General features: G+C 40.5%; 1 protein-coding gene across 1 annotated transcript in view; it reads right to left on the bottom strand.

Moving 5' to 3' along the window:
• The window catches only part of LOC136853483 (E3 ubiquitin-protein ligase UHRF1-like), a 75,370-nt gene extending 51,638 nt beyond the window's left edge, over positions 1-23,732 (bottom strand). Inside the window, exons 1-5 of the mRNA XM_067129097.1 lie at positions 23,370-23,732; positions 13,423-13,584; positions 9,923-10,098; positions 9,606-9,762; positions 9,092-9,284 (exon numbers count right to left, since the gene is read on the bottom strand). Of these exons, the coding sequence (XP_066985198.1) occupies positions 9,092-9,284; positions 9,606-9,762; positions 9,923-10,098; positions 13,423-13,584; positions 23,370-23,717 (1,036 nt within the window). The 5' untranslated portion in view covers positions 23,718-23,732. The remainder of the gene's footprint in view (positions 1-9,091; positions 9,285-9,605; positions 9,763-9,922; positions 10,099-13,422; positions 13,585-23,369) is intronic.
• Between the last annotated feature and the right edge of the window lie 3,823 nt (positions 23,733-27,555).

Here is a 27,555-nt window from a genome sequence, read left to right as displayed (position 1 = left end):
GAAGAGGAAGCATAGCAAACAGAAGTGAAACATATAGGAAGAGAAACTCGGCTGACGTATATGGTAAGGTTAGGAAATGTTATGTGTGTGGATCAGAGTACCCTCTGTCTCCAGCATGTCCAAAAAATGTGTAAGTAGTGTAAAGGAGGAAGAGTTATATTCTGTTACTGAAAATCCTAAATTGATGTCAGTGTTGATGACAGAATCTATTATTTGTGCTATCCTGGACACAGTCTGCAGTTCTACAGTATGTGGTAGTGATTGGTTAAAAGAATACACAGGCGTCGTCGGATGAGGAAAAACTGAGAATAGAAGAGGAAGAAAGTGAAATAACGTTCAAGTTTGGTGATGGTAATATGTATAAATCAATGATGAAAGTAAAACTTCCAGTGAACATTATAGGTGACAGCGCAAGTGTGATAGCAGATGTGGTGACCTGCTCTATCCCCCTGTCACTCAGTAAAAAATCAATGAAGAGAGCGCACAAATGAAATTAGACTCAGAAAATTATATTCATGGAAAAAAGTTGAAATTGAGGTGTACTTCTTCAGGACACTATTAAGAAAACAGAATAAATAATGATGACCTTGGGATATAATGAAAAGGAAAAGATGATAGGAAAATTGCACCAACAATTCGGTCATCCCACATCAAAGAGACTGATTCAGCTGTTGAAGGATGCTGGTGTTAAGGACGAAATGTGCTACATGTACGCTGAATAAGTGTCGGATAGCTGTGAGAGATGCATGAAAAATAAGAAAACACCATCAAGGCCAACTGTTAGTGTGAATATGGCAAAGGAGTTTAACAAAGTAGTGGCATTAGACCTAAAGGAGTATAAAAAAAGGGGATACAGTATATATTTTCTACATGTGGTGGATATGGCAACAAGGTTCTCAAAGTCAAAGTCTTGTGTGACAAGAAGTAACGAACCCAAGGAGATAATAGAAATAATTATGGAGACATGGTTGGGAACTGGTTTGGGACCCCTGTGAAATTCCTGTGTGATAATGGTGGGGAGTTTGATATTAACACGCTTCTAGAAATGTGTGAGAACATGAACATTCAAGTGATGCAGACAGCAGCAAATTCAACTTTCAGTAATGGCCTGTGTGAGCATAATCATGCAGTTATAGACAAAATGGTGACAAAAATGATGGCAGAGCAACCAGAACTGTCTTTAAAAGTGGCTTTGGCATGGGCAGTCAATGCTAAAAATTGTCTCCAAGTGGCAGGGGGTTTTAGCCCTTATCAAATCGTGTATGGGCGGAATCCTAACTTACCATGTACCATGAAAGATGAACTTCCTGCACTGGAGGGTACAACATCTAGTGAAAATGGTTGCTAAACATCTCAATGCTTGCCACTCTGCAAGAAAAACCTTTATTGCTGCTGAAACTTCTGAAAAAATAGGACGGGCACTAAGACACAAAGTAAGAACCACTGGTAAAGTCCTTTAGAGTGGAGATCATGGCTATTTTAAGAGGGAAGAGCAAAAAAAGAATGGAAAGGACCAGCAACAGTCATTGGTCAAGATGGCAAAACAATGATTTTGAAGTATGGTTCAAATATCGTAAGAGCACATGAAACACATTCAGGAGATACCATACACTTTGATAGAAACACTGAAGGAAGAAATGCGCTTCTTGGTATGTTGAGGCATCAAAGAGAAAAGGATGAAATGGACAATAGCATAGAGAATGAGATAGAACCAGTTATAAATCCAGTGGAAAATGAAAAAAAAAATTAGTTAGAAAAAGAGAACCACACCAAAGTTGAGGACACTTCATCATAATGAGTATTGTAAATCTCTGGAACCTATAAATGTAAGTGGTGAGAGAGGACTAATAAGAATACGGAGTGTAATGAAGAAAAGGAGAATTTTAGGAGTCTAGCAGGCCAACTAGGATGGTCAAGTACTAATTCAAGACCTGACTTGTCATATGATGTACTGGAACTTAGCTGCAAAATAAATAACCCTAAAGGAAAAGATCTTATTGAGGCAAACAAATGTCTAAGAAAAGCCTGTACCTTTGAGAGTTGTATGTAATTCCCAAGACTGGGTGACAGTTTTCAGTTTAAGTTGGTGGTGTACAGTGATGCTTCTTATGCCAATCTCCCTGATGGAATTAGTGGTGCTGGGGGCTTTGTGATTTTCTTAGTGGGTGAAAATGGAAATAGTTGTCCTTTATACTGGGAGTCAAAGAAAATAAGAAGGGTTGTAAAAAGCACTCTGGCAGCAGAAACACTAGCAGCTGCTGAGGCAGTGGATATGGCCTACTATCTTGGAAACATGTTGTCCCAAATATTGTATGATGGATACCGTTCACTTTATGAATGTTTCAGAAAAGAGATTGAGATCTGACATAGCTATTCTCAAAGAATTGGTTAGATTCAAAAGCACAGTTTTCTGATGTGTTAACAAAAAAGGGAGTAAACTCTTTGAGAATACCTAAAGTATTTGAGAGTGGATCCCTGAAATCTTAAATAGCTTTCATAAGTAGACAATTTTATTTTTTTCTATATCAAGCAATGGCTTATTACTTTGGAAGTAGATTTCTTTTGTTTCCATTCAAAAGAGGGAATATGTTAACTCTGTTGAGAATGTCTGCATGAAGTTGCGCTTCGCGCTCGTCATTTGTTTATGTTATGTTTATTTTTTATGTAGTGAGGTAGCCTGAGCAAAGCGTCACGATGTAGGCACTTGGTAGGTCGGATCTCCAAGGTAAAGTAAGTTTTTTTTATGTCTGCCTTTGATTTCACCTGCCACACTGGTCTACACAATCAACATTTGGGTTCCAAAATTTGTTTGTGGCAAATCACAAGGACCATTTATAGTTTTTTTTTTTTTTTTTTTACTTGCTGAAAATCTATTTTTCATCTATTTCTGCTTGGACTCCTTTCAGGCTGTCCTGCACTCTTTCTGTCTGAACTCCCTTCATGTCTAGGTCTTTTTCCTCCTTTCTAAATTACTTTCTGTGCCATTCTACAGGTCTTGTCCTGCTTCTTCCTTATCCACTGCATTTGTGACTAACTTTTCATAAATGACTTATGGCAACTCTTCTGGCAACACTAGCACCTCAGTGCAGGATAGAGGGAGATCAGATTTTATGTGGGAAATGTACTGCATCCCCTCTGTCCCAGCTATAATTGTAATTCTGCAACCTAAAGTACAAAGAAATATTTGAAAAAACATGTATAACTCACCAAAGGTACTGCATCTCTCAATCTCAGCACATCTCATCAACATTTTACCATAAGTATACTCAGAACTTGTTATCGATTTAAGTTCTTATCTGTTATCACATTACATGAGCTGCAATTGCAATTTTACAATATAAAAAAAAATTATTAGAAAAAACATGTATAACTTGGTAAACTCAGTATATTTTTGTCTTGCCCTGCACAGGGTTGGAAATATTCACTCTCAACTTCCAATGGAAGGTACATAAAATATGATTTTTTTTTCTTATACCACATGCATTTGCATATCTTTCTCTTTTCATTGATGTGTTTTCTAAACTGGCCAACCTTACAGTTTGCCCAGTCTAGGGGTTTTCTTAATGTATATATAGCCTGGCCTGTAAGGATTAATGCATTATAGGCATCAATCTCTTGCTCCATGTGTATTTTGTAAGCCTGAACTCCTGTTGTGACTCCATCAGTTACAGTCGATACCCAATACAGAGTTCACCCACACACTTATCCCACACCAAGTGCATGGCTAATCCTGATTATATTTTTATCTCTATTATATTCCAATCTCCATAAACTTTGTTTTGTGTACACTTATTTTTTGTCCTCTTCCTGCTCCATTCTTTTATTTCTTAATATTTCCACCACCTCTTCCTTAGATGGTCCTCTTAGTAGCACAGAAGAACCACTGAAGTCAGATAAAAAGATGGCCCCCTATTGCTTATAACATTGACATACTTCAGAGTTAATGCTTCTTTTGGAAAACATTAATTTATTGTCATACATGAGGATAGGTGAGCAAAATTAAATTGTTTAAATATTACCTACCTCCAGTTAATGCACTCTCCTTTCAAATACAACAATTATGTCATATATATTACTTTTTAGCCTTTTTGTGTTAATTTACATAGGTCCTTTAATGAAATGGGTGGATCCTGAGCTACTGACCCAAACCTGTATTTTCCTCTTCACAATCCCCTTAGGGTAAGACAGATTTGGCAACATCTGAGGAAAGTGCTGTCACATTGTCTTGACCATTTTCATATGTTATTTCCAACAATATTTAAATCTTCTAAAGAATCACAAGGAAGTCTTTAATTGTTCACATAATCAAGAAAGGACACTTTGCATAATCACCTTCTTCTGACTAAGTATGCTTAATGGACTATATGTCATCTGCATACAGCAGCTCCCAAGGAGAGAAAGAGCACAATTCCCTATTGACATCAACATTACACCTCAGATTATACATACACCCACCACTATCTTCATGCAAAATCTAGTATTACAATAAAGCTACATTACTTACTTTATGAATCTTTCTGGTACACTCTGGCTTTGTAATCCCATTTCCTATTGCCAATGATCTGTGAAAAGCCTTTTCAAGCTCCACAAATACAGCAAATTCTTAAATTAATTTGTATTTTTCCAAACATACAAACCTGAAGTTATTTACACTGATTTAGCTTGAGAATGTGAGCTGGAACGGCCAATTAACTTTCAGACAAGATCATTAACTATCAACAGGTAGGGGGAAGCCCACCAACCTGTCGGTATGCACTCTACTTTGCCTTTCAGCCCAAGTACCAAAGGGAGAGGTGGCTAAGGAGGGACATTAATGTAAAGACCTTCAGGTATGTATGTTAGGAAAAATACAAATTACCTTAAAAATGTGTTATGTGTATCTACACAAATACAAACCTTATTCTTTACATAGGAGCCTTACCCACTGATGTAAGGAATGAGACTTACCCATTAGTGTAAGGAATCTGGGTACTCTCTAAAGTGAATGGTTGGTTCTACCCACCCGGGAACACCTTTCTTCCAGCAAGTACCAGCTCGAAACATGACTACCCAAAGCATGAGAAAGGTGAAAAGGGGAGAGACCTGTCACTCTCACACTCTCTTGTTCACTGAATACCTTAGATGAGATGCTACTGTCTCTAAGGGAAGCTGGGTGAGCTACATAACTTGTTGGGCAGCCACCACAAGACTCAAGGAAAATGTGTCCAAGGATTTATGAGCAACATCCCAAGACAGAACAAGGTGAATGTGGTCTGCCACGACCACACCACCACTCGTAATATTTGTTGAACCAACAAGTTCTTTTGGAATGCAAGGACCAGGGAGATGCCCCTGACCTTGTGAACTCTTGCCGGACCATACCCCTGTAACTGATTTCCATCTGTCAAGTGCTTAACATCAAAGGAGAGGTCATGCAGCTCGCCTAATCTCTTCACCAAAGCCAGGGCAAGTAAGAAAACAGTCTTAATGGTCAGATCCCTGTCTGATGACTCTCTCAAAGGCTCATAAGGGGTATGAGTTAGGCTCCTCAATAGAAGAGTTACATCCCTTGGTGGGCAAGACTGTTCAAAGCTTCTCAGAAGCATGGCGATCTCCCATGAGGAAGAGAGATCGACTCTCTTAATCTGAGGACTTGGCCAAGGGCAGACCTGTAACCCTTAATGGCTGAGACAGAAACAAGCTTCTCTCACTTAAGAAAGACTAGAAAATCTACTACCTACTGAAGAGTTTCTCTTATTGCAGAGATGCTCCCCTTGACAACACCAACTACAGAAGATGGCCCATTTCCCCTGGTACACAGCCACTGAGGATTACTAAAGATATCCAGACATCTCTTTCACTAGGTGGCAGAAGACAATGGTTAAGCTCCAGGCATGAAGTCCCTGGTGATACCTCTCGATGTGCAGCTGACACAGAAGGTTGTGTCATGGGGGAATCTCTCTCGGGCCCTCAGATAACAGAGCTACCAGGTCCAGATACCACTCAGCATGTGGACACTTGGGGGCCACAATAATCAACCTGAGATTCGGGGTAATCAATACCTGGTGATTACCTGACAAGTCAGGCAAGACAGAGGAACGGCATAGGCCACTAGGCTGTCCCATGGGTGCTGGAAGGCGTCTTCCATCTCAGAACAGAACAATGGGAGCTTTCTGGTGTGCTGGGTAGCAAACAGCCCCTTAAAGATAGAAGAGCCTCTTTGCAATGCCTAGGTGAAGAGATTTCTGTCCCTCTCACCTGACTTTGGCAGCTGAGCTTGTCTGTCACTACATTCCAAGAACCCGGAATGTATCTGGCTGACAGCTCTACCTAGTGTGTTACTGCCCACTCATGCACCTGCATCACCAACCTGTGAAGCTGGTTGACATATACCACCACTGTATTGTTGTCACTCATGAACACCACAGAGTGCCCCATCACTTGACCCTGAAACTCCTGAAGGGCTAGAAACACAGCTTCCAGTTCCTGGATATTGATGTAGAGGTGCTTGTCATTCTGGTCCCACACAGCTGAAACCAACAACTTCCTCAGGTGTGCGTCCCATTCATAGGTCAATGCATCCAAATACAGAAGTATCTCTGGAGGGGGAGTGCAAAGTGGCACCCCTATTTTGAGGTTCTTGTCATATAGCTACCAATTCCAGTCTCTCCTTACTCTGTCTGAAAGGCGAACAGGAAAGAAAGGCGGGTTCCCTGCCAGAGACCAAAACTCCTTGGCCTCCACCAAAGGGAGCGGAGGTGGAGCCGCCCATGAGGGACCAGCTTCTTCAATGATGACAGGTGACCCAGAATGACTTGCCACTGCCTAGCAAGTTGTTCCTGTTGAGACAGTAACTTCTGTGCTACCTCCCTGACCTTGCCGATGTGAGAATCTGAAGGGAAAACTCTCGCAGCTGCTGTATCTACCAGCATGCCCAGGTACTTTACCTTCCGCTTGGGCATGAGATCCGACTCCTCAAGCTTATCATCACACCAAGACTATGACAAAGCTCGAGAAGGTGATCCATGTCCCGAAGCAAATGTGGCAATGAGCTCGTCAGGACCAGCCAATCATCCAGGTACCTTAACTGATGTATCCCATGCAAATGAGCACAAGCCAAAATCAGCATGAACGCTAGCATCAACACTTGGGGGGGGCAGCTGATAGCCTGAAACAGTGCCCTGAATTGGAACACCATCTCCCTGAGGGTAAAGCAGTCACTTCTGAGAGCTTATTTGAAAATAAGCATCCTTTAGATCCACTGAAAGCATTAAGTCGCACTCTCTGACAGAATCTAGAACTGAGCTAACTGTTTCCATCTTGAACTGGGTCTGGCAAATGAACTGGTACAACAGAGTGGTCAATGACCAGCCTCCAACAGCCTGTCGCCTGCTCTTCTCCACTAGAAATAGACAGCTGTAGAACCATGGCAGCCAAGCCCAGGTCCGTAGACCTGGAACCCTTGCCAGCCAGGATAGATTCTAAAGGGGCTGATACAAGTACACCGGGGGTCCAGGGAACCACAAGTAGTGGTTCAACCCTTGTGCTCAGCAATTGGTGCAGTGGTACTAGAGGTACCTGCTAGTGAGAGACCCATCAGCCCTCTCTGCACCAGAGGACTGAATGCTGGAAGCTCTACAAGACTTCCAGCAGGGAGACAAAGCAACCTTCATCTTCCTCAGCTTGCTAGCTTTGGACGAGCTGGGGAGAAGGTGACAGCACTCGATGATGATGAGAATGGCTCCCTTCTCCTCTTCTTCCCAAGTTCAGTGCAGAGGACAGGGAGTGGAGGAGGAGGATCTCCTTCAAGGACGAGGTCAAATTTAGTACCTGGGGACACATCACTGAAAACACATAAGGGGTAACCAGTGAGGTGGGGGATGTCCTACAGCTGGTGGAGACTGACCGGCGAAGTCGTCATGGTCACAGTTGAAGCAGTCACAGGAAGACCCTTCATTACCTTTAAGTGATCGATGAAGAAACATTTGGCTCACCTGAGAATCCCAAGGAGGGCCACAGCTTTCTGAGCCCCTCAGCCTCTACAACATCTGAAACAAAGGTCGAGTTAGGGGAAAGCTCTTCCTTTTGCCCGAGAAAGAGCGCCCTCTACAAGGCAGCTCCCCCTCAGAGAGAAGAGAAGCTCCCGGGGAGGACCTGGGTTGGATGTCTTCCCCCCTCCTCAGCAGCTCTCTACCGAACCAGTAGTAGGAGTTGGCGAAGGGGTGGAAACTACTCCTTTGGGGGTAACAACGGGAGAAAGTTTGGCAGGAGGATGGAAAGTACTGAAGAGGACTTTCCGTTTCACTGGTGGAGTATTACAAACTGATGATACAGAGGACACCTCTTCTTCCTAGCAAAGTTCACCCAATGTTCAGAAGACCGGACACAGCACTCCAAACATGGAGGAGGCAGATGGGGTATAAGAATCTACGTCTACTGAGGATAGGAACCTATCACAAGGCCTGTCCTTCCCTGAGCTGCACCTAAAACAATGAGGTTCCTCTACAAGGTTGAAGGGTTAACTGACTGAGGGGTTTGCAGCATAATAATACAAACAACTCAAGCCCATTCAATATATTCAAGAAAACAAGCAAAAAGCATGCAAAGAAAGCAAACAGCAAGTCAAGCAGAGTCCACAGAGACGTTTATACACAACAGCACCTGGAAACAAATTGGAGCGCATACGACAGGTGGGCAGGGCTTTCCCCTACCCGCTGATAATTAACGATTTTTCTACTTTTAAAATTCAAATTCTGGCTACTGTATAAGTAATTCAATGGAAATATCAGAAACCATACAACACATCCTAAAAATTTTCTATTTTTAGGATCTAATTTAGACTTAAATTTTACAAAAGCAGAAGCAAACTGACCTTTAAGCTTGTATTCCCAAATTTTTTTTTTTTTGCTGGCCTATGCAACATAGGGTGTCATTGCTTCAATTCAATATACTGTACTGTATATGTTTACCACATTTTGCAATTAGTTAACTATTCTCTCCAATGAAACGAACTAATGGAATTCTAATACTTTGAAATGATTGAAGCAAAAACATAGCAAGGCATCAATAACACCAAATACAGAGCAATTTTGCAAATCAACAGATAACTTACTCTTTGTAGGAGAGCCAGTCCTCATGTGGTGATCCATTTCTGGATCTCTATCAGTCATTTTAATATGATTTTCAATTTGGTAAAGTTCACCCACAAATTTGATATGGCAATCATCTAAAGGAGAGGCATCTACACCTAGGAAGACAGTAGCAATAACCTCCTTCTGAGTTCTCGTATTCAAAATTTTGGTAACCTGAAAACAAGTCACAGAAGTAAACTGTAAAATCAGAAAATCACAATTCAAAATTAAGTAATGAAACACCAGCTAATATCTCCAACTTACTGTAATTTGAAATTTTAATTAAATACCACTTCATAAACACAATATTCTAAAAGACTACAATATTTTATCTACATACTATTAAATAAAGTTAGTTTAAGGATATTTATCAACAGCAGAACTGTAAGTTTCTCAAATACATTAAAAACCTTGTCATACAGGTACCATAACCAGATTCTTTTTGGAATGTTTTCTTTAATTTTCAACATTTAGTTAAACAGCTCTTGAGCTTACTTTACAGTCATACCAATGACCTCGTTGCTCGGGTTCCTCCAAGTTATAATTGGCCATTATTATATCACCAGGATTAAGTTCATCAAGCTTGATGGTTGATTTTGCTCGAGGACGGATGCATTTAAGTGTAAGTAAACTTGGTTCATCTTCATCATACCTAAAGAAAATACATTTACTTTAAATAGATATATTCTTCAACAAAAGATACAAATTATGAGCATCAAAAAATGGCATTAGCCAACACTACTTTGGCAGTATCCTACTCTCACTTTCTCATGCTGCAAAAATGTATAATCAACACAACAACAGAAACTTACCCTTCAAACACAATGTGATAGAGCAGGCCATCTTCAACATCCTTTTTGGGGTTTTTTGAGATCCTTACAATTTTGCCTTCCCACCAAGTTCCTTCCTCTACATGTTTTCCATCAATCAAGTCTTCTACTTTGTAGTATTCACTTTCCAATTCACATTCCTCTTCTTGGTCATTGCCCTACAACAAATAATCACAAAAACACAAATTTTGAGGATATCACCAGTACTTCATGAGCAGAGTACCATGTGAAAAGTGCACATTATACAATCTTTAAGCATTTTACTAACCTTCTTAAATGACAGTCAACTAAAGCCTTACTAACTCTGACAAGATGGATCTTCATTTAATTTTTATCTGCATACGATGTCACTGTTCTTCTTTCTAGCTTATTTTTGTATATAAATCATATTTCTAAAACTCTTAAAAAAATCACTTTCATAAAAAATCTATTAATAACATTACTTTTATACTACATCCATTAAAATCTTAGCACCTCTTTTGCAATACTTACTTTCAATATCTGCACATGCACTAAAAGTAATTATCTTATTATATCTCACATCAGTGCCTTAAGATAAAGATGTGGCATCTTAAAAAACTTGGAGGTCTCAGTCAAGTCAACCACATGTAAGGTGATGGCCTAGTATCCTGATCTTTCCATTTAAACATGTAAGATAACTGTATGAGTACACACACTCAACTCTGTATGGGGTACCATTTACAGTGTGCCTGTAGATGCTACTAAAGTTTCTTTGTACCATCCCTTTGGCCAAAACTTTTTGCTTTTTTTTTTTCTTCCATGCCATTTGGCATCTTCCCAACCAACAGTCCCACTCCCCTTAACTTTCCTTTACTCTAATTTAACCTCTCATCAGAATAAAGCCTTCAGATGAGCTCTTTGAGTCTTTTTAAACTGATATATAATAAACACAAAAACTAAATCAATGACCTGATCAGTTTGACCTAAGATACTTCCTGGAGTCCGGATGGACGGGGAAGTGGAAGTATGCATCCTGCATATCCAAGGTTATCATCCAATCGCCCTCGTGAATGGATGAAAGGACTGACTGGTTCATCTCCATCTTGAACTTTGTCTTCCGGACGAAGAGATTGAGGGTACTTAAGTTGTTATTATTATTAAAACAGTTTAACCAGTCCACTGAGCTGACTATCAGCTCTCATAGGGTTGGCCCGAAGGATTTGGATGAAATGCCAGGTCTAGGGTAGAGGCCTAGCAACTGGGACCAAATAGGTCATTTGGCATGATGATGAATGAATGAAAATGAAATTAAAAACTGCACAAAGGCATAAGCTCTCATACTGGAACACACTCGCACAATAAATGCATTTACACTCATGTTTCCATATATACTCACTAAAAAAGTATATTAAAATTCAGAATAAGTTAAACAACATTTTAGAATTTAGTTTTAAAATTCATTAGACACCATATGGGTTTTTGTATTTTTATTATTTACTTATGTTTACATTTTATTAATTAAATCACAATTCCTCATGAACATTAAAATTGGTATTACTGAAAATGTAGAAGATTCTGACAAAATTTCCCTTATTGATCTACTCCCAAAATTTTATAATCGCTGTTATAGGACATTCACACAATATATGCTTGACTGTTGTCAACACTTTGCAATCTGGGCATTCGGGAGGAGGGCCATGTGGACTGTTCATTAAGTGTCTATGTGTCAACCGAGTATGGACTATTCGAAGACGAGTCAGAATTACTTGTGTGTGTGTCTCTCTCTCTGATATGATGAACTCCATTTTCCAACACTGGATTTTATCTGTTTAATTTATTATTTTCAAATTCTTCACTCCATGCATTTTGCCATTTATTTACAATGATTGTTTTTAATATCTTAGTGTCACTAACAGGGATGTTTACATTTGTTCTTGTCATGTGGTTCGCTTCTTTAGCTGCTTTATCAGCCTCTTCATTTCCTTTAATCCCTACATGGGCAAGGATGTAACATATTCTATATTTTTTCCATTTATTATACAATTTATGGAGTGAAAAACTTAATTTGTTGTACAATATTATTTTTTGAACTGTAACTTTGAATGGCTTCTATAGCACTTCTCAAGTCGCTATAAATCACAAAATTATTAAATGAGACTTTTTAATTATTTTTATGGCTGATGCTATTGCACATATCTCAGCTGTATGATGCTATTGCACATAACTCAGCTGTAAATAGTGAGGCATTATCTGGTCAAGAGAACTGAAATGTTTTGTCCTGTGACACTGCACCATATCCCACTCTGTACTTTGACTTAGATCTGTCGGTGTATATATTGCATAATGTGGGCCTCTTCAGATTATATGGTCTACTGTATGTTGCCTACAGTATAGTGTTCTGAGGTATATAAATAACTGTTTGATAAATATTTAAAGTGTGTACAAATTCTCATTTTATTCATTGTCCAAGGAGGAGGTAATTTTACTATTAAAGGTAATTGTATATTTATATTCTGCGACTCAAACAATCTTCTAGCTCTAATTGGGAAAGGAAGTGTATGATTGTTTATAAAAATACGTCTCTTAATCCAAATAATTTTTTGGTTGGAGAATCATTTGTCTGAATTCTCAGAGCACTCTTCATTGTTAGTACTGTACCTCTCTATAGAGAGAGAGAGAGAGAGAGAGAGAGAGAGAGAGAGAGAGAGAGAGAGAGAGAGAGAGAGAGAGAGAGAGAGAGCGCAGTCAACACAAATGCCCAAACACTACAGCAGCTGGAAACAATTGGAGTCATACAGACAGGTGGGCAGGGCTTTCCCTACCTGTCAATAGTTAATGACCTTGTATGAAAGTTAAAAGGCTGTTCCAGCTCATGTTCACAAGATAAATCCTATGTAAGAACAAGGCTTTGTATTTCTTGTAAGAAAAGAAAATTTTTTCTACCCTAGATTAACATCTATTTCTGTTCCATATACATATGAGTGCAAGTACACTTCATTAACCATTTATCTTAGATTATCAGAGCATGTGCTCACACACACCCACAAACAAAAAAATCTACTGTAAGGAACTTTTCTCATGTTTGATTAACAATGATTTGCATGGTACATATATGCATTATTCAATTAACACCTAATTTAATCAAACACCTCAGAATTTTGGAGTAAATAAATTATTGCCAGATGAACAAAGAGTGACACCTCCACTTTTAGATATTACTTTTCAAGTATATAAATTTAACAATGTACAACAGTATTTTATATTATGTACTGAACCGAACACTAAGAATTTTATCACACCAACAAAATACCTAAATATACTTAACTAATAAAACCAAAACCACGGTAGTATAAAATTTAACTTTCTCGTTTGCCACATTTGATGACATATCCAGTAAGCAATGATATCCGATAAATTCAGGTCTGTTGAGTTGAGGTGCAAGTTAACTATATATACACAATACTACCATGAAGTAACTCTTTTGCTTACAAGTGGCAGAACATGTTCGAAGACAAAATTACCTGTTTATTTTCCTTGTCTTTAGCACTGGAGTCCTTCTTAACAGGAGAATGTTTGCTTGGAATGTTACTGGCAGTAATGTCAGACAAAACTGGTTTGACCATTAACATCACAACATCATTGATGTTAATATTATAATCAAACAGTGTGTGTCCATTTTCCATCTGAAACAGAAAATGCAAATTATTGAGTAAACAGACAAATAGCCTTATTAGAGTAAAAATATTAAAATATGTAGATCATAATCAAATTAAAATGATTCCTCAAAAGTCTATAAGCATACAAGTTAAACAGATACACCTACTCTATGCACAACACCTTACAGTGGATATATTAGCCCTGCAGAAGTTACTTCATAAAGAGTAAAGGTACAAATATAATACTGTACTGTATGGTATTAATTATGGCAATAAACTTTTTGGTCTAGACATGTGAAAACAATACATAACAATTGTATCAAACTGATTAGCCATATCTTTTACCTGATTATTGGTTCTGCATGTTTACACACACTCACCATCTTACCTTGTGCAATTATATTACAGTGGAACCCACGTTTTTGCGCTTCACTTTATTGCGGATTTTTGTGGAACGTATCTTTCACTTTTACGCAGGAACTTTCACCAATTCGCAATTTTTTCTATGGACTGTATCTCTAAAATTATCCCAAATTCGCTTTTCTTCGTATTAAATTAGGCAGTGAACTGTTAAAATAGGCAGTCATAGGCATTTTAGTTTAAGGGGTACAGGGTATCTGGAGGCTATACGTGTTTTTACAGGGGATTTTGCATTTCCGCAGTGGATTCTGGAACTTATCCCTGCAAAAAATTGGGGGAGCACTATACAGTATTACAGTTAACACTCCTACTTATTCCTGCGCTTAAATCCAAGTCAAGTCTTCAATGCTATTTCTCAAACACATCTCTAACATGACGTTGTTTAATGTGTGTACCATAATAACATGAAAACACAAAGTTATTGGCATTAGATGTTCAATTTCACATGTCCAGTAGTATGGTCACAACTAAGCCATCCAACTAAATGTACAGTGCATTACAGTACATGTAATTTTTCCATAAATGATAAGTACTACCCTACTGTTACATACTGTAATGTACAGCACTGTCTTTCACCTAACATACACAGCATGATGTTATTTAATAAATTATCCTTAAGAAAAGTTTGCTGAATAGCATACAACTACACACACAAAATTTATGTCACTTACTTTTAAGTTTTAATTGAAATATGACTTACTTCTTACTTTCCCTTAACAAACACCCTCTGTAAAAATTTATTTACTAACAAAGGGTAAAATTAGCTGGTTGTTCCTACAATCCCTCCACTTGGTAGTTAGTGATGGGCACTCTTTATTAGCTCTTATGCCAATGTTAACACCTTTATAATACACTTTAAAAACTTAAATCTTACAAGATAATTTGCATTTGTTCCAGATACATAAACCTTTAGTCTTTTATAAGAAATACCTTTGCTGATAGCCTGTCTGGTTGCTGACACTTAAATACAATGAAGAATTGCAAATCTTGAAAACAATTTGCATTTTCCCTTTAGCTTTTTATAAGAACACCTTTGGTAATAGCTTGTCCAATTGTTGATGTTTGATAACAAATCAGTTAAGTGACTGCTAACCAGAGGCATATGAAAGAGTGGGTGGGGCACCCACAAACTCAGTAAGCAGTATCACTTTTTCCTTCGGCAACAGAGACAGAACAGGGTTGGTTAGAGGTGAGATTATAAGAAGTTAAGTATACCTTAGTTTTACCAGACCACTGAGCTGATTAACAGCTCTCCTAGGGCTGGCCCGAAGGATTAGACTTATTTTACGTGGCTAAGAACCAACTGGTTACTTAGCAACGGGACCTACTGCTTATTGTGGAATCCGAACCACATTATAGCGAGAAATGAATTTCTATCACCAGAAATAAATTCCTCTAACTCTTCATCAGCCGGCCGCAGGAATTGAACTCCGGCCCATCGAATGACAGTCTGAAGCTCAACCAGTTCGGCCAACAAGGGGCTTCAAAGAAATGACTTCAGGTTTGTACAACTAGGAAAAATGCAAATTATCTATATAAATGTTACTTTCATGATAAAATTAAGGTTCATATATACTTGCCAAGTAATTACTTAGCCGTAGGTTTTCTAACCACGGCAACCTAAACTCAAATATCGCGGCAGCGATTCTATTGTTTTTTTGTGTAGGTGACAAGCCCTGCCCACTTTCGGGGAACAAGAGGAACAAAATAGCAGAGCTTCAATTCGTTTGTGCCCTGATGTCTATGCGAGGGGAGGAGGGAGGGCTCTGACTCTGTAATTACTTAGTAAGTATATATAAAAGTGATATTTTTGTAATAAAATTAAGTTTTATATATACTTACCCAGTAATTACTTAGCTAAGTTTCTACTTGAACGGCAGTTAGAATTCTAAACTCCGCGGTAGCGATTCTTCTGTTTTGTATAGGTGACTATGACCTGCCCGCTTTCAGGGTACAAAAGAGGAACAACACCATCAACATGAAAATTTGTTTATGCAAAAAAGGAGTCCATGTGCAGGGAGGAGGGTGGGCTCCATCCGTAATTACCGGGTAAGTATACGTAAAAATTAATCTTATCATAAAAATGTCATTTTCATATATGTAACTTACCCAGTAATTACTTAGCTGATTCCACATTGAAAGGTGGTGGGGAATAAAGGACAAAAGCTTATGTTATAAATAATACGATAATTGTTGTTCCTTACCTGGTGAGAGAGCTGCTGCAGGTAGATACTGCCTCTGGCAGTGCTCATCTCAACCTGTAGCGATGTGGCGGCATGGCCAGATGCACCTCTACTTAAGTGGGACACTTCGCAGCGAAGGAGTACTCCGAAGGCTGACGACGTATAAGGTGTACTGTACACTGAAGGCCGACAAAGCATAAATAATTGCCCCTGCCCTGGACACAGTACCACAAAAATAACATACCAGAACAACAAAGTCAACTACACCATAATTAAACGATAAAAACAAGACCACTACCTGACACTAAAAAACTGGTGGGCACTCCAGGTACATCATACCCTCCCAAGCTCCCCAAGAACTCAACACCATTTTCAAGGTGAAGAGAAAAGGAAAGGAAGGGACCCTTCCTACACTTCCTCACCCATAACTACACCAGCTACGGACACAGGTCCCAGGGTACTGCATTTATCATTTATCATAAACTGTCTCGAAGTCCCGCAAATAGTGCATCGCGAACACCGACTTGCCTTTCCAATGGGTTGCCTCCAGGATCGCAGAGAGAAAGATTGTTTGAATGCTACCGAAGTAGCAACTGCTCTTATCTCGTGCGCTTTAATTTTCAATAATGCTAAGTCAGTTCCCACTAATTGAGAGTGTGCCTCAACGATGAGGTCCCTCAAGAAAAAGGAAATGGCGTTCTTCGAAAAGGGTCTAGAGGGTTTTTTTTACCAAACACCAGAGATTACTAAACTGGCCTCTAATCTTCTCTGTCCGATGTAAATAATATCTGAGGTCACGTACTGGGCACACATATCTTTCTTCCTCTTCCGTGCCTAGGATATCCAATAAGCTTGGAATCGAAAAGGAACAGGGCCAAGGATGTGACAGGTTTTAATTTTTTCGCTAGAAATCCTAGCAAAAAAAAGGAGCAGAGTGCATTCCTTGCAAAAAACCGATCCTTTTGCTTATTGCTTGAAGTTCACTTACTCTCTTAGCTGTTGCTAGGGCAACCAGAAAGAGAGTTTTCAGAGTCAGATCCCTTAGAGAGGAAGAGCGCACAGGTTCAAAGCGAGGGTCGGAAAGTCACTTAAGAACTACATCAAGATTCCAAGAGGACCCCTCTTTCTTGGACTTGGAGATATTGAAAAACTTAATTAGATCGGACAAGTCTTGGTTGTTCGAGATGTCTAGACCCTTATGCCGAAAAACGGACCTGAGCATCACTCTGTAACCCTTTATTGTCGAGACAGACAACCCTTTAGAAGATTTCAAATAGAGAGGAAGTCTGCTAGCTGAGCAATAGAAGTTTTCAAGAAAGAGACTTTGTTTCTTCTACACCAACACCTAAAGCGTGCCCACTTAGCTTGATAGACATTATTGGAGGAGATGCGTCTACATTTGGCGATAGCCTCTGATACCGATTTAGAAAACCCTTTCGCTCTGACGAGTCTGTAGACAGTCGAAATTCTGTTAGGGCCAGAGAGGATAGGCCTTGATAAAGCTTCCTGACGTGGGGTTGTCTGAGAAGACTTGGAATCTCGGGAAGGAGTCTCGGAAAGTCTATGAGGAGATCAATCAGGTCCGGGAACCATTCCTTCTGTGGCCAATAGGGAGCCAAGAGTCACCCTTACATTGTGGTGTGCGCGAAACTTCCTTACTACTTCCCGAATTATCCTAAATGGAGGAAAAGCGTAAAGATCTAGGTTGGACCAGTCCGGGATCACTGCATCCATCACCCAAGCTAGAGGGGTCCAGAAAAGGGGAACAGAACAGAGGAAGGTGGTAATTTCTGGAAGGTGCAAACAGGTCTATGTTTGGTTGACCCCATAATTTCCAAAGGCTGGCACAAACACAAAGATCTAGTGTCCACTCCGTTGGCAGAATTTGCTTGTAATGGATCAACTCATCCGCCAGGACATTGCACTTCCCTGTATGAACCAAGTGACTAATCGTGTCTGGTTCCGATCCGCCCAGCATAGCAGGTATCTCGCTACCTCGCAGAGAGAAAATGAGTGTCCCCCCCGCCCTTGATGTTTGACGTACATTAGGGCAGTGGTATTGTCCTCATTTACCACTATGTTCTAGTTGTGTACCTGTGTCGCAGTGTTGCAGACCTAGATGTATCAGTTCCTCGCTGGGTGAGCGGGTTCCGTTCTCAGCTACCACTCTGTTGGTCACGAGTTCGAATCTCTGATCGGCCAGTGAAGAACAAGAGGAATTTGTTTCTGGTGATAGAAATTCATTTCTCGCTATAATGTGGTTCGGATTCCACAATAAACTGTAGGTCCCGTTGCTAGGTAACCAATTGGTTCTTAGCCACGTAAAAATAAATCTAATCCTTCGGGCCAGCCCTAGGAGAGCTGTTAATCAGCTCAGTGGTCTGGTTAAACTAAGATATACTTAACTTAACCCAGATGTATCACCTTCAATCCTCTCACATTGATATGCTGCCCTTTCTCCTCCGAAGACCACCTCCCTGAGACTTCCAGGTTCCCGAGGAGCGCTCCCCAACCTAAATCTGATGGCGTCGGAAAAGAAGCCCTCCAACCTAAATCTGAAAGTCTGCCTGGACCTCCACTACCACAGATCCTCCTTTATTTCTGGGGTTAGAAAGACATGGCGGTCTTGATGAACTTTCCGCTCCCAGCAAGCTCTTAAACAGAACTGGAGAGGTCTCATGTGAAGTCTCCCCAGTCTTACGAATTGCTCCAGAGAAGCCATCGTCCCCAAGAGACTCTTCCACTGGGAGGTGGAGCAAGAGTGAAGCGAGAGGAGGAGGTCTACCTTCCTCATACAGTCTTCCCCTCTCCTGAGTGACAGAAGCCTGAAAACTCAGAATCTATCAGAACTCCCAAATAGAGAATCTTCTGAGTGGGAATCATTTGTGACTTCTCAAAGTTCATTATTAGTCCTAATTCCTGGGTTAAGAGAAGTTTTCTGTAAGTCCTCCATGCAGTGTTTCTTCATGGGCAAACGAATTAGCCAATCATCCAGGTATAGTGAGATACTCACTCCCGTTAAATGTAGCCAACCCGCCAAAGGAGCCAACACTCGAGTGAAGACTTGTGGGGCTGTCAGGAGACCGAAACAAAGTTCTCAAGATTGAAAGGTCTGGTCCTCGAAAATGAATCGTAGGTATTTCCTCGAGTCCGAGTGAATCTGAATATGGAAATAAGTATCTTGCATGTCCTGGGATATCATCCAATCTCCCTGACGGATGGAAGCAAGAACTGAGTGGATGGTTTCCCTGCTGAATTTTGTTTTTTATATATAGACCTTCAAAGCACTTCTGTCAAGCACCGGTCTCCAACCCCCTGAAGCCTTGGGTACTACAAAAAGGCGGTTGTAAAATCCTTTCGAGTCTGCCTTTTTCACTAATTCTATTGCTTCTTTGCTCTGAAGAGAAGACACTTCCTTCGAAAGGGCCGAATACTTCTCTGATCCTATGGAGTAAGCCATCAATACGACAGGAATGTTGGTCAATAGCGGATTCTCCTTGAAGGGGATAGAGTATCCCTCCTTTAAAACTTTCACCACCCACTGATCCGCTCCTCTTTTGCTCCATCTCTTCCAAAAGAGACGAAGCCTGGCCCCTACCGGAGCACCGGAGCATGAAGGACTAAATTCTCACTTGCGAGAGGACGATTTTGAAGATGATTTTTCGATCGCTCGGGGAGCAAATCTAACTGAACCTCGGGACCTGAGGCGCGATCTCTGACTTCCTCCATGAAATGGCTTTGGTTGTTCGAGAGGAGATGATGGTTTAACTGAGAAGGCAGACCAGTCCCTTTGGCGCTTCGTCAATTGTGTCAACAAATCTTGTGTCGACTTCTGGTGTAGACTCGCTGCAATCTCACTTACGGTGGGCTGAGGAAACAAATGATGTTTATCCAGAGGAGAAAAAAGGAGAGCCGATTTCTGTGGGGCCATAACGACCATTGATGTGAAAGAGACCCACAGTTCATACTTCTTAAGGACGCCCATGACATGAAGGGCAGCTAATTCCCGTGAGCCATTTCTAACAGCTTTATCTGGGTGGGGAGAGAAAATTAAACAGGTCTGGAGCTTCACCACACAAAAAAGCTGGTTCTTGAAGCTTCTTGGCAACTGCTCCCAAACACCAGTCAAGAAAACACCTTGAAGGATTTAAAGAAACTCTTCAACAGATAATCCATCTCCTTTACTGAAAAGAATGTTTTTGCCGAAGCGAGATCCAATCTCCGCCCCGAGTCAATGAACGAAGAAAAGTACCCCTGGGAGGAGGCAGCCACTCCCAGGAAAGGAGCTTCTCCCGTTGCGCAAGACAAGTACCGCATATGTGCGAGACAAGCAGGAGGAACACTAAAACAGGCCTTCCCTTGATCCCTCTTCTCGGAAAGCCAGTTCTCTACTTGGCGAAGAGCTTTCTTCGATGATTTAGAGAGAACCATCTTAGGAAGCCTCGTCGAATCCACGGGCTGATTGCTCATCAAGAAAGACGAAGGTGGAGGGGAAGAGGTCGGAGTGAAAAATTCCGGGAACTGCTGAAGAAGGAACGTGAAGAGCGTCGCATACAGCGTAGAAGACGCATCCTGCTCCTCTTCTTCATCTTCAGAGGAGATCGGAGTAGTAATCGAGTCTTAAATCAGGGGATGTCTGTGCTGCAGGTTTCTGTAAAAGATGAAGGATATTATCCAGTTTACCTTGCAAAGGTTCAAGAGTTGGGTCCAACATAGGAGAAGACTTATCTGAAGCTGCAGGGGTCTCAAGTGTATGGGAAGATCGGAAGCTTCAGGGTGCTCCGACAAAAGAGAGCATCCGACCACCTCAGGGCGCTTGGCTGCTTCAGGGTGCTGGGCTGCATCAGGGCGCCTGTCTGCTTCATGGCACTCATCAAAGCGTTCCGCCGATACGGGATGTTCTGAGGGAACAGGGCGCTTATGCAAAATCTGGAGCTGCTAGACTGGCTACCTAATGGCCAATAAAACAATCCTACCTTTATTCAGTTTTGCAATCACTTTTACCCAGGCATGTTTTTACCCTGGAGATGATTAGGCCAACAAATAGGACTAAGACAAGTGTAGCCCATCATGGTGACCTGTCATGCATAACCCCTTGCTCAGTTTTATGTTGTTTTACCTACCCTGTAGATTAACCCAATTTGGAGATTAGGTTAACCAACTGGACTACAACACTACCAGGCTTAGCCTGGACTACAACACTACCAGGCTTAGCCTATGTCATGGTGAACTGTGGTACACGCCAGGCATTGTTCAGTTTTAGGTTGGATTCGTTTTCTCTAGGCCTAGACTAAAACTTTTGAGGAAATTGGGCATACTGACTAAACCAAGGTACATATGATGTCATGAACTAGGCAATCAGGAGCATACCAGTGCTGATAATGGGGCAAGTTTAGAACAGCGGGGCAGGTTCTGCAGACACAAAACAAACCTAACCTTTCCTAGAGTGCCAGGTCCTGACCTTGACTTCCTAACCTCACTGCGGGAGCTGTGCCATGGTTCTGGTCATTTCAGCCATAAGTCATACAAAACAATGCAAGACGTTATGTTCGTGGTATTTAGCCTAACCTACCGTCATTATGTTTTATGTACATCCCCAAGGGGCTGGCACTAAACGCAGCACCCATTTTGCACATAAACGTGCATACGGCCTAAATAACAGTAATTTTTCGGAAGACTCCAGCCAGCCAGCCACTTCGAAAGACTCCAGCTAGCCATTTTTGCATTAAAATCCATTTTGGGTTTTACATGTGAAAATCAGTAGGAAATGATAGGACACTAAAAGAACCTAAAAATACCAACCTACCATACCCTAGGTGTGTTTACTGGTTACAATTTTGCCGTATTAGCTATGGAGGGGGGGAGGGGGGGGTGGGTATTGCCTTAATTTATAAGTTGTGATTTGATTAATTATTTTCTCTGTTATTAAGCATTTGTGAAGGTCATGTATTGAGAAGAAATTTTTTGTTTTGATTTGTTTTACCCAAAAAAATATAAATTATGAAGTGGGAGGTGGCTGGAGTCTTCCGAAAAATAACCCTAAATGACTAATGACCGAAACGACCTAAACTCCTGTGCCCTAACCTGGCTGGGGTTTGCCACTCTATGGACCCTCCCACAAGTAACATTAGCCATTGGAGGCAATGAAATTTGCGGTTATTCTAAGTATTAGCTCCGGGCCTGTTTTTACCTTGGAAACTGGTTTTTTCTACAATTTTAGGGCTTCTGATACTGGCGGTGCATTTATTTGTTGTCGGCCAAATGGAATGTCCCTTCGCTGTGTATAGTACTGGCCTGGGGGGGCGGTACCCATATGTTAACAAGTTATTGCACTTGCTGGACAGGATACAAACTGTTCAAAACAGACGTACCCGTGTTCTGTCTCGTGAAGATCGCGTATGGAAACCCCTTGTTGGATAGACTTCAGGGGTTAATTACAGGTTAATTACATTCGTGCAACAAAAATTGAAGGTAAATCCATAATTAGCCAACAAAAAACTGTAGAAAAGTAAAGTTAGAAGGAAATCGCCACCACAGAGCTACTACCCTACTTAGATCGGTAGAACTATATAGTAGCTCTGCGGCACCGACGGCACTATAAACTGACTTTTTCTACAGTTTTTTGGTTGCTAATTACGAATTTACCTTTAATTTTTGGCGCTCGAGTGTAATTAACCCCTGAAGTCCATCCAACAAGGGGTTTCCATGTGCGATCTTCACAAGACAGAGCACGGCTACATCTGTTTCGAACGGTTCATATCCCGTTTGGGAAGTGCAATAACTTGTTAACGTGTGGGTACCCAACCCCCCCGGGCCAGTACTAAACACGGCGAAGGCACATTCCATGTGGCCAACAACAAACAGATGCACCGCCAGTATCAGAACCCCTAAAAGTGTGGAAAAAAGTTGAAAAGGTAAAAACAGGCGCGGAGCTAATGTATAGAATTACCCTTAGATCTACGGAATTTGCTTTAGGCCTAGTCCGGAGGTAGCCCCGTCGTTCTGCAAACTACCCTACGGTATCAAGCGTTTCCTGTGTAGCCTTTTAGCCTAACCCTTGCTCATTTAGGGCTGGTCTAGCCCCGTGCAGTTCGGCCGAGTCTAGCCTACAGCCACGGCAATAATCGAATGCGTTTTGAACCTCGACTATCAATGACTACTCTATAATGCAGCCACTCGACCCAAATACATAAGAGAAAATGACGGTACCTGTTTGCCTCGATAAAATAAGCGTTGCCTGTCGGGCGCCACACTGAATTTTTCTTCGACAAGGGCGCGCAAGTCTTCCACCCGCGTTGTCTTCGAAATAGTCAGGACAGCCGTCTGGCTGCCATCCATGGAGCGCACTTTTATATACATACTGGAAGCACAAGCACAGCTCTCGACACAGTTAGAGAAATAAGTCCCGCACTGCACGGAATGAATGAAACTGACTGGCTCCTGGTGCCGGGCCTGCCTGAACCGCGAACGGACGGTACTCGGAACTAAGTTGGAGCTTTGGCGGGAAACAGGTTGTTGTCGACCAAATGTAAACAAAGACACGAGGCAGATGTGCATCACGGGGTTTGCCTTGAAATGCTTTTAATGGTTGGTCATCTAGCCGCTAGATGGCATCATAAAGCTATTTACTTTAACGAGCCCGTTCTATTTATCTCTAGTCATAACAGGCCTTCTCATTATGGGAATTGTCATTGTTTTATATTGAAATTATTCAGTAAATTAACATACCACTAGTATGTTAGAAATTTAAGTATGCTTAATTATAGAGAAGATAAACTGTTGCCATGACAACGATAGACGCTACCAGAATTCGGCGTGCTCTAAACATGTCGTTCAGGTACGTGAAGTTCTGTTCAGTGTTTATTTTAATTGTTTAGTTTCATAAACGCCATCTGTATCCCATCCCTTACTGATTAATGGCTGTCATTCATCTTCTAGAACATACAATGCAATTTGGTCGGAGACTCAAGAAGAACTGGGAGGTCTTCTTGATAAGGACGATGAACTTCAGGGAACCTTCAACCAAGAGGTATGAAATATAAAAAATGAAATATAATTTTTTTATTAGGTATAGTGTAGGCCATTACACATTCAAGAATATGGAAACGTCATTATTAGTTAGTATGTTATCGTCTTAGTTTTCACCACGGAAGCGTCCTCCCAATCAGTCATATAGTTTCCAACGGTTACACGGCTGATGACTTTGCCGCCGAGAATATATTCTACTAAATTTCTCGCTATTTAAAAGCAGACAAGTAATTTCCATGAAGTCTTGTATTGAAAGTAAAGAAATCAGTATATATATATATATATGTGTGTTATTATTATTATTATTATTATTATTATTATTATTATTATTATTATTATTATTATTATTATTATTATTATTATTATTATTATTATTATTATTCAGAAGATGAAACCTATTCATATGGAACAAGTCCACAGGGGCCATTGACTTGAAATTCAAGCTTCCAAAGAATATATGGTGTTCATTAGGAAGAAGTAAGATGAGGTAAAGAGAAGTACATAAAGAAGAGATTCCACTAATTAAAAAAGAAGAAAAATAAATTAATAAACTAATTAGCCTAATAGATAAAAATGTATTAAAATACAAGGAGAATAGTATTAGGGTAGTAATGCATTGAATGTTCGTTTGAACTTCTGAAGTTCCAATTGCACGACATCCTCTGGGAGGCTGTTCCACAGTCCAATGGTGTGAGGAACAAAGGACCTCTGGAACTGAGAAGTTCGGTCACCAAGGCACATTTACTGCATATTGGTGCTGCTGTTCAGCGAATCTGGTCGCTCTCGGCAGGTCATGGGGATCTGGGATCAATTGTGAATGTAAAAGATCTCTGTTGAAGTACAACTTATGAAAAAGTGACAAAGAAGAGACCATCCGTCGATGGTCCAAGTCATAACTGCTACTATTAGGAAACAGAAACCTACCACCACTTACCACTCTATCTAAAATAGAGAAATCTTTGGTAGAAGCAAACATCCACACCAGAGAACGGTATTCTAAGAAAGGCAGCACAGATGACCTAAAAACAGGTTGCATTGATTTTATCACTGTTATAAATATGTGAGGCCTTGTGATCAATACCTAACTTTTGTTCGGCATTTCCTGAAACTTTCATTAAATGTTTCCTAAAAGTAAGATGTGAATTAAAAGTTACACCTAGGATAGTTAAAGCTTCAGACTCATTCAGCAGTCCCATCCACCTGAAGGGGAGGATGGAGTGGAAATCTGCACGAGATCTGCTAATCAATAGTGCTTTTGTTTTACTGGAGCTCGGCCTCTTACCCCACCGAATATACCATTTATTGATCCGAGCCATGTCCAGATTGAGGCTGAGGGAAGCTTCATTTCTCATAAGTGAAGACTTTACTACGGCCACAAGTGTTGCGTCATCGGCATACTGAACAATCTTGCTTTCCAGGCCAGCAACCATATCACTTGTATACACTAAAATTAACATTGGACCAAGAACGCTACCCTGTGGAACTCCAGACAAAATAGGTCTTGGGTCACTGAAGATCCAGTACAAAGCAGCTCGCTGCTGCCTACCTGTAAGGAAATCTTGAAGTAATCCTAAAACATATCCACCCACTCAAAGTTTCTGAAGTCTATAAATATCATAAGTGCCTTGTGATTTACTACATCGAGAGCAGCACTAAAATCTATTTGAATTACTCTGCACTCAAAAACCCTATCAAGCTTCCCTTGCAAATGGCAAGTCAAGTCTAAAAGAGCATCATATATGCATCTATATGCTTCCTATATGCATATAGACTATCAGCTAACAATCCTTTAGATTCTACATACTTATATAGTGGCTTAAAAATAAGTTTTTAGCAACTTTGGAGAGCACAGGGAGAATGGAAATTGGCCTGTAGTTACTGCAGTCTGCAGATATGTCACTCTTTGGAAAAGGCACTGTATTACTAAGCTTGCGCTCATCCACAAAGATACTACGCCGACATAAAAATCTATAGAATCTGCTTATCTTAGGAGACACACTAGAAACTTTTTTAAAAAACAAAGGGGAAAAAACCATCAGGATCTTCTCCACCCCAGCTATCAAGATTATCCAGAATTTTCATAACATCCATAGAGCAAAATGCAAATTTTGTAAGAACAGGCTCTGGATGACAAGTATCAGGGAGAGGGACATTCTCAGCTGATTGCTCAGCTTCAAAAGCTCGATGAAGCAATTCAGCCTTTATCCTAGCGCCAGTAACCAATCTACCAACATCTGTTGGTAGTGGTGGAATGGAAGAAGAGCCTGACACAAAGATAGATGATGCCAATCTGGTCCACCGCAGATGTGGCTGAGAAATTCCTTCAAGTTTCCTCTTCAAGGAATTATTGTAATTTATCTCGGCTGTATGCTAAGTCCTATTCGCAGCACGGAGAGACTTAACAAAAATGGCGTAATTTTCATTTGAACGATTTCGTCTCCATGCATTGAATTTGTCATGGTAGGCTCGTCTACATGTATCATTAAACCATGGCTGGTCATTTGTCCTAAATTTGATAACCCTTCTATGGGCATATCTTATTAAAATAGCCATCAGCATTTCCTTTAACTTCTTCTTGGGATCAGGATCTAACATAGCATCTGAAATATTAAGTGCCTGACAAGATTCAATAATGCGATCCCAGTTGGCTCTGGATTTTAGCCAGACCGTTTTTCCAATGATGTCATTAGGAATATGCTGATTGACAGATATGTCCATCTCAATGGTGCAATGATCAGAAGTGCCTATGTATTCGCGGACCTTGGACTTGACAATAGCTGGAACATCTGTGAATATGATGTATAATCTATTACCAAAAATGTGGGTGAGTTCCTCAACTAGCTGGACAAAATCGAAGGATACACAGAACTCAAGAGCAGACCGGCCGTATTGATCTGTGGAATTTGAATTTAGTCACTCGCTGTGCTTTGCATTACAGTCTCCACAAATAACGAATGAAGCTTTTGAATCCTGTGACTGAGCCATACTAATCCTTTCCAAGAGGCAGTCACATACAGAATCGTCGATATTTGGATTGCGGTAAACAGCAAATACGTATACATTGTAGACCTTTTAAAACAAAGAACTTCATGGCATGGCAACTACATTCCAAATTTTTCTGACGATAAATAGGTCGTCCTGACTTAGTGTATATATCCATACCTTCAGCATGCAAGATGTCACGACGATAAATAAAGTCAGGGCCATCAAGCCCCGGGATTAAAAACTCAACCTCTGACTTATAACTATTTACAAGTAAGTGTCTCAGATAAAAACATCAAATCGTCGTTACGGCCACAACTCTGGAGATCAAGAAAATTTGACTTTAATCCTCGAATATTTGAGAAAAAGTACTTTACAATTTTTC

This window comes from Macrobrachium rosenbergii, chromosome 3, assembly GCF_040412425.1.
Source record: "Macrobrachium rosenbergii isolate ZJJX-2024 chromosome 3, ASM4041242v1, whole genome shotgun sequence".
Lineage (NCBI taxonomy): Eukaryota > Metazoa > Arthropoda > Malacostraca > Decapoda > Palaemonidae > Macrobrachium > Macrobrachium rosenbergii.
This window is presented reverse-complemented; position numbering and strand designations above follow the sequence as displayed.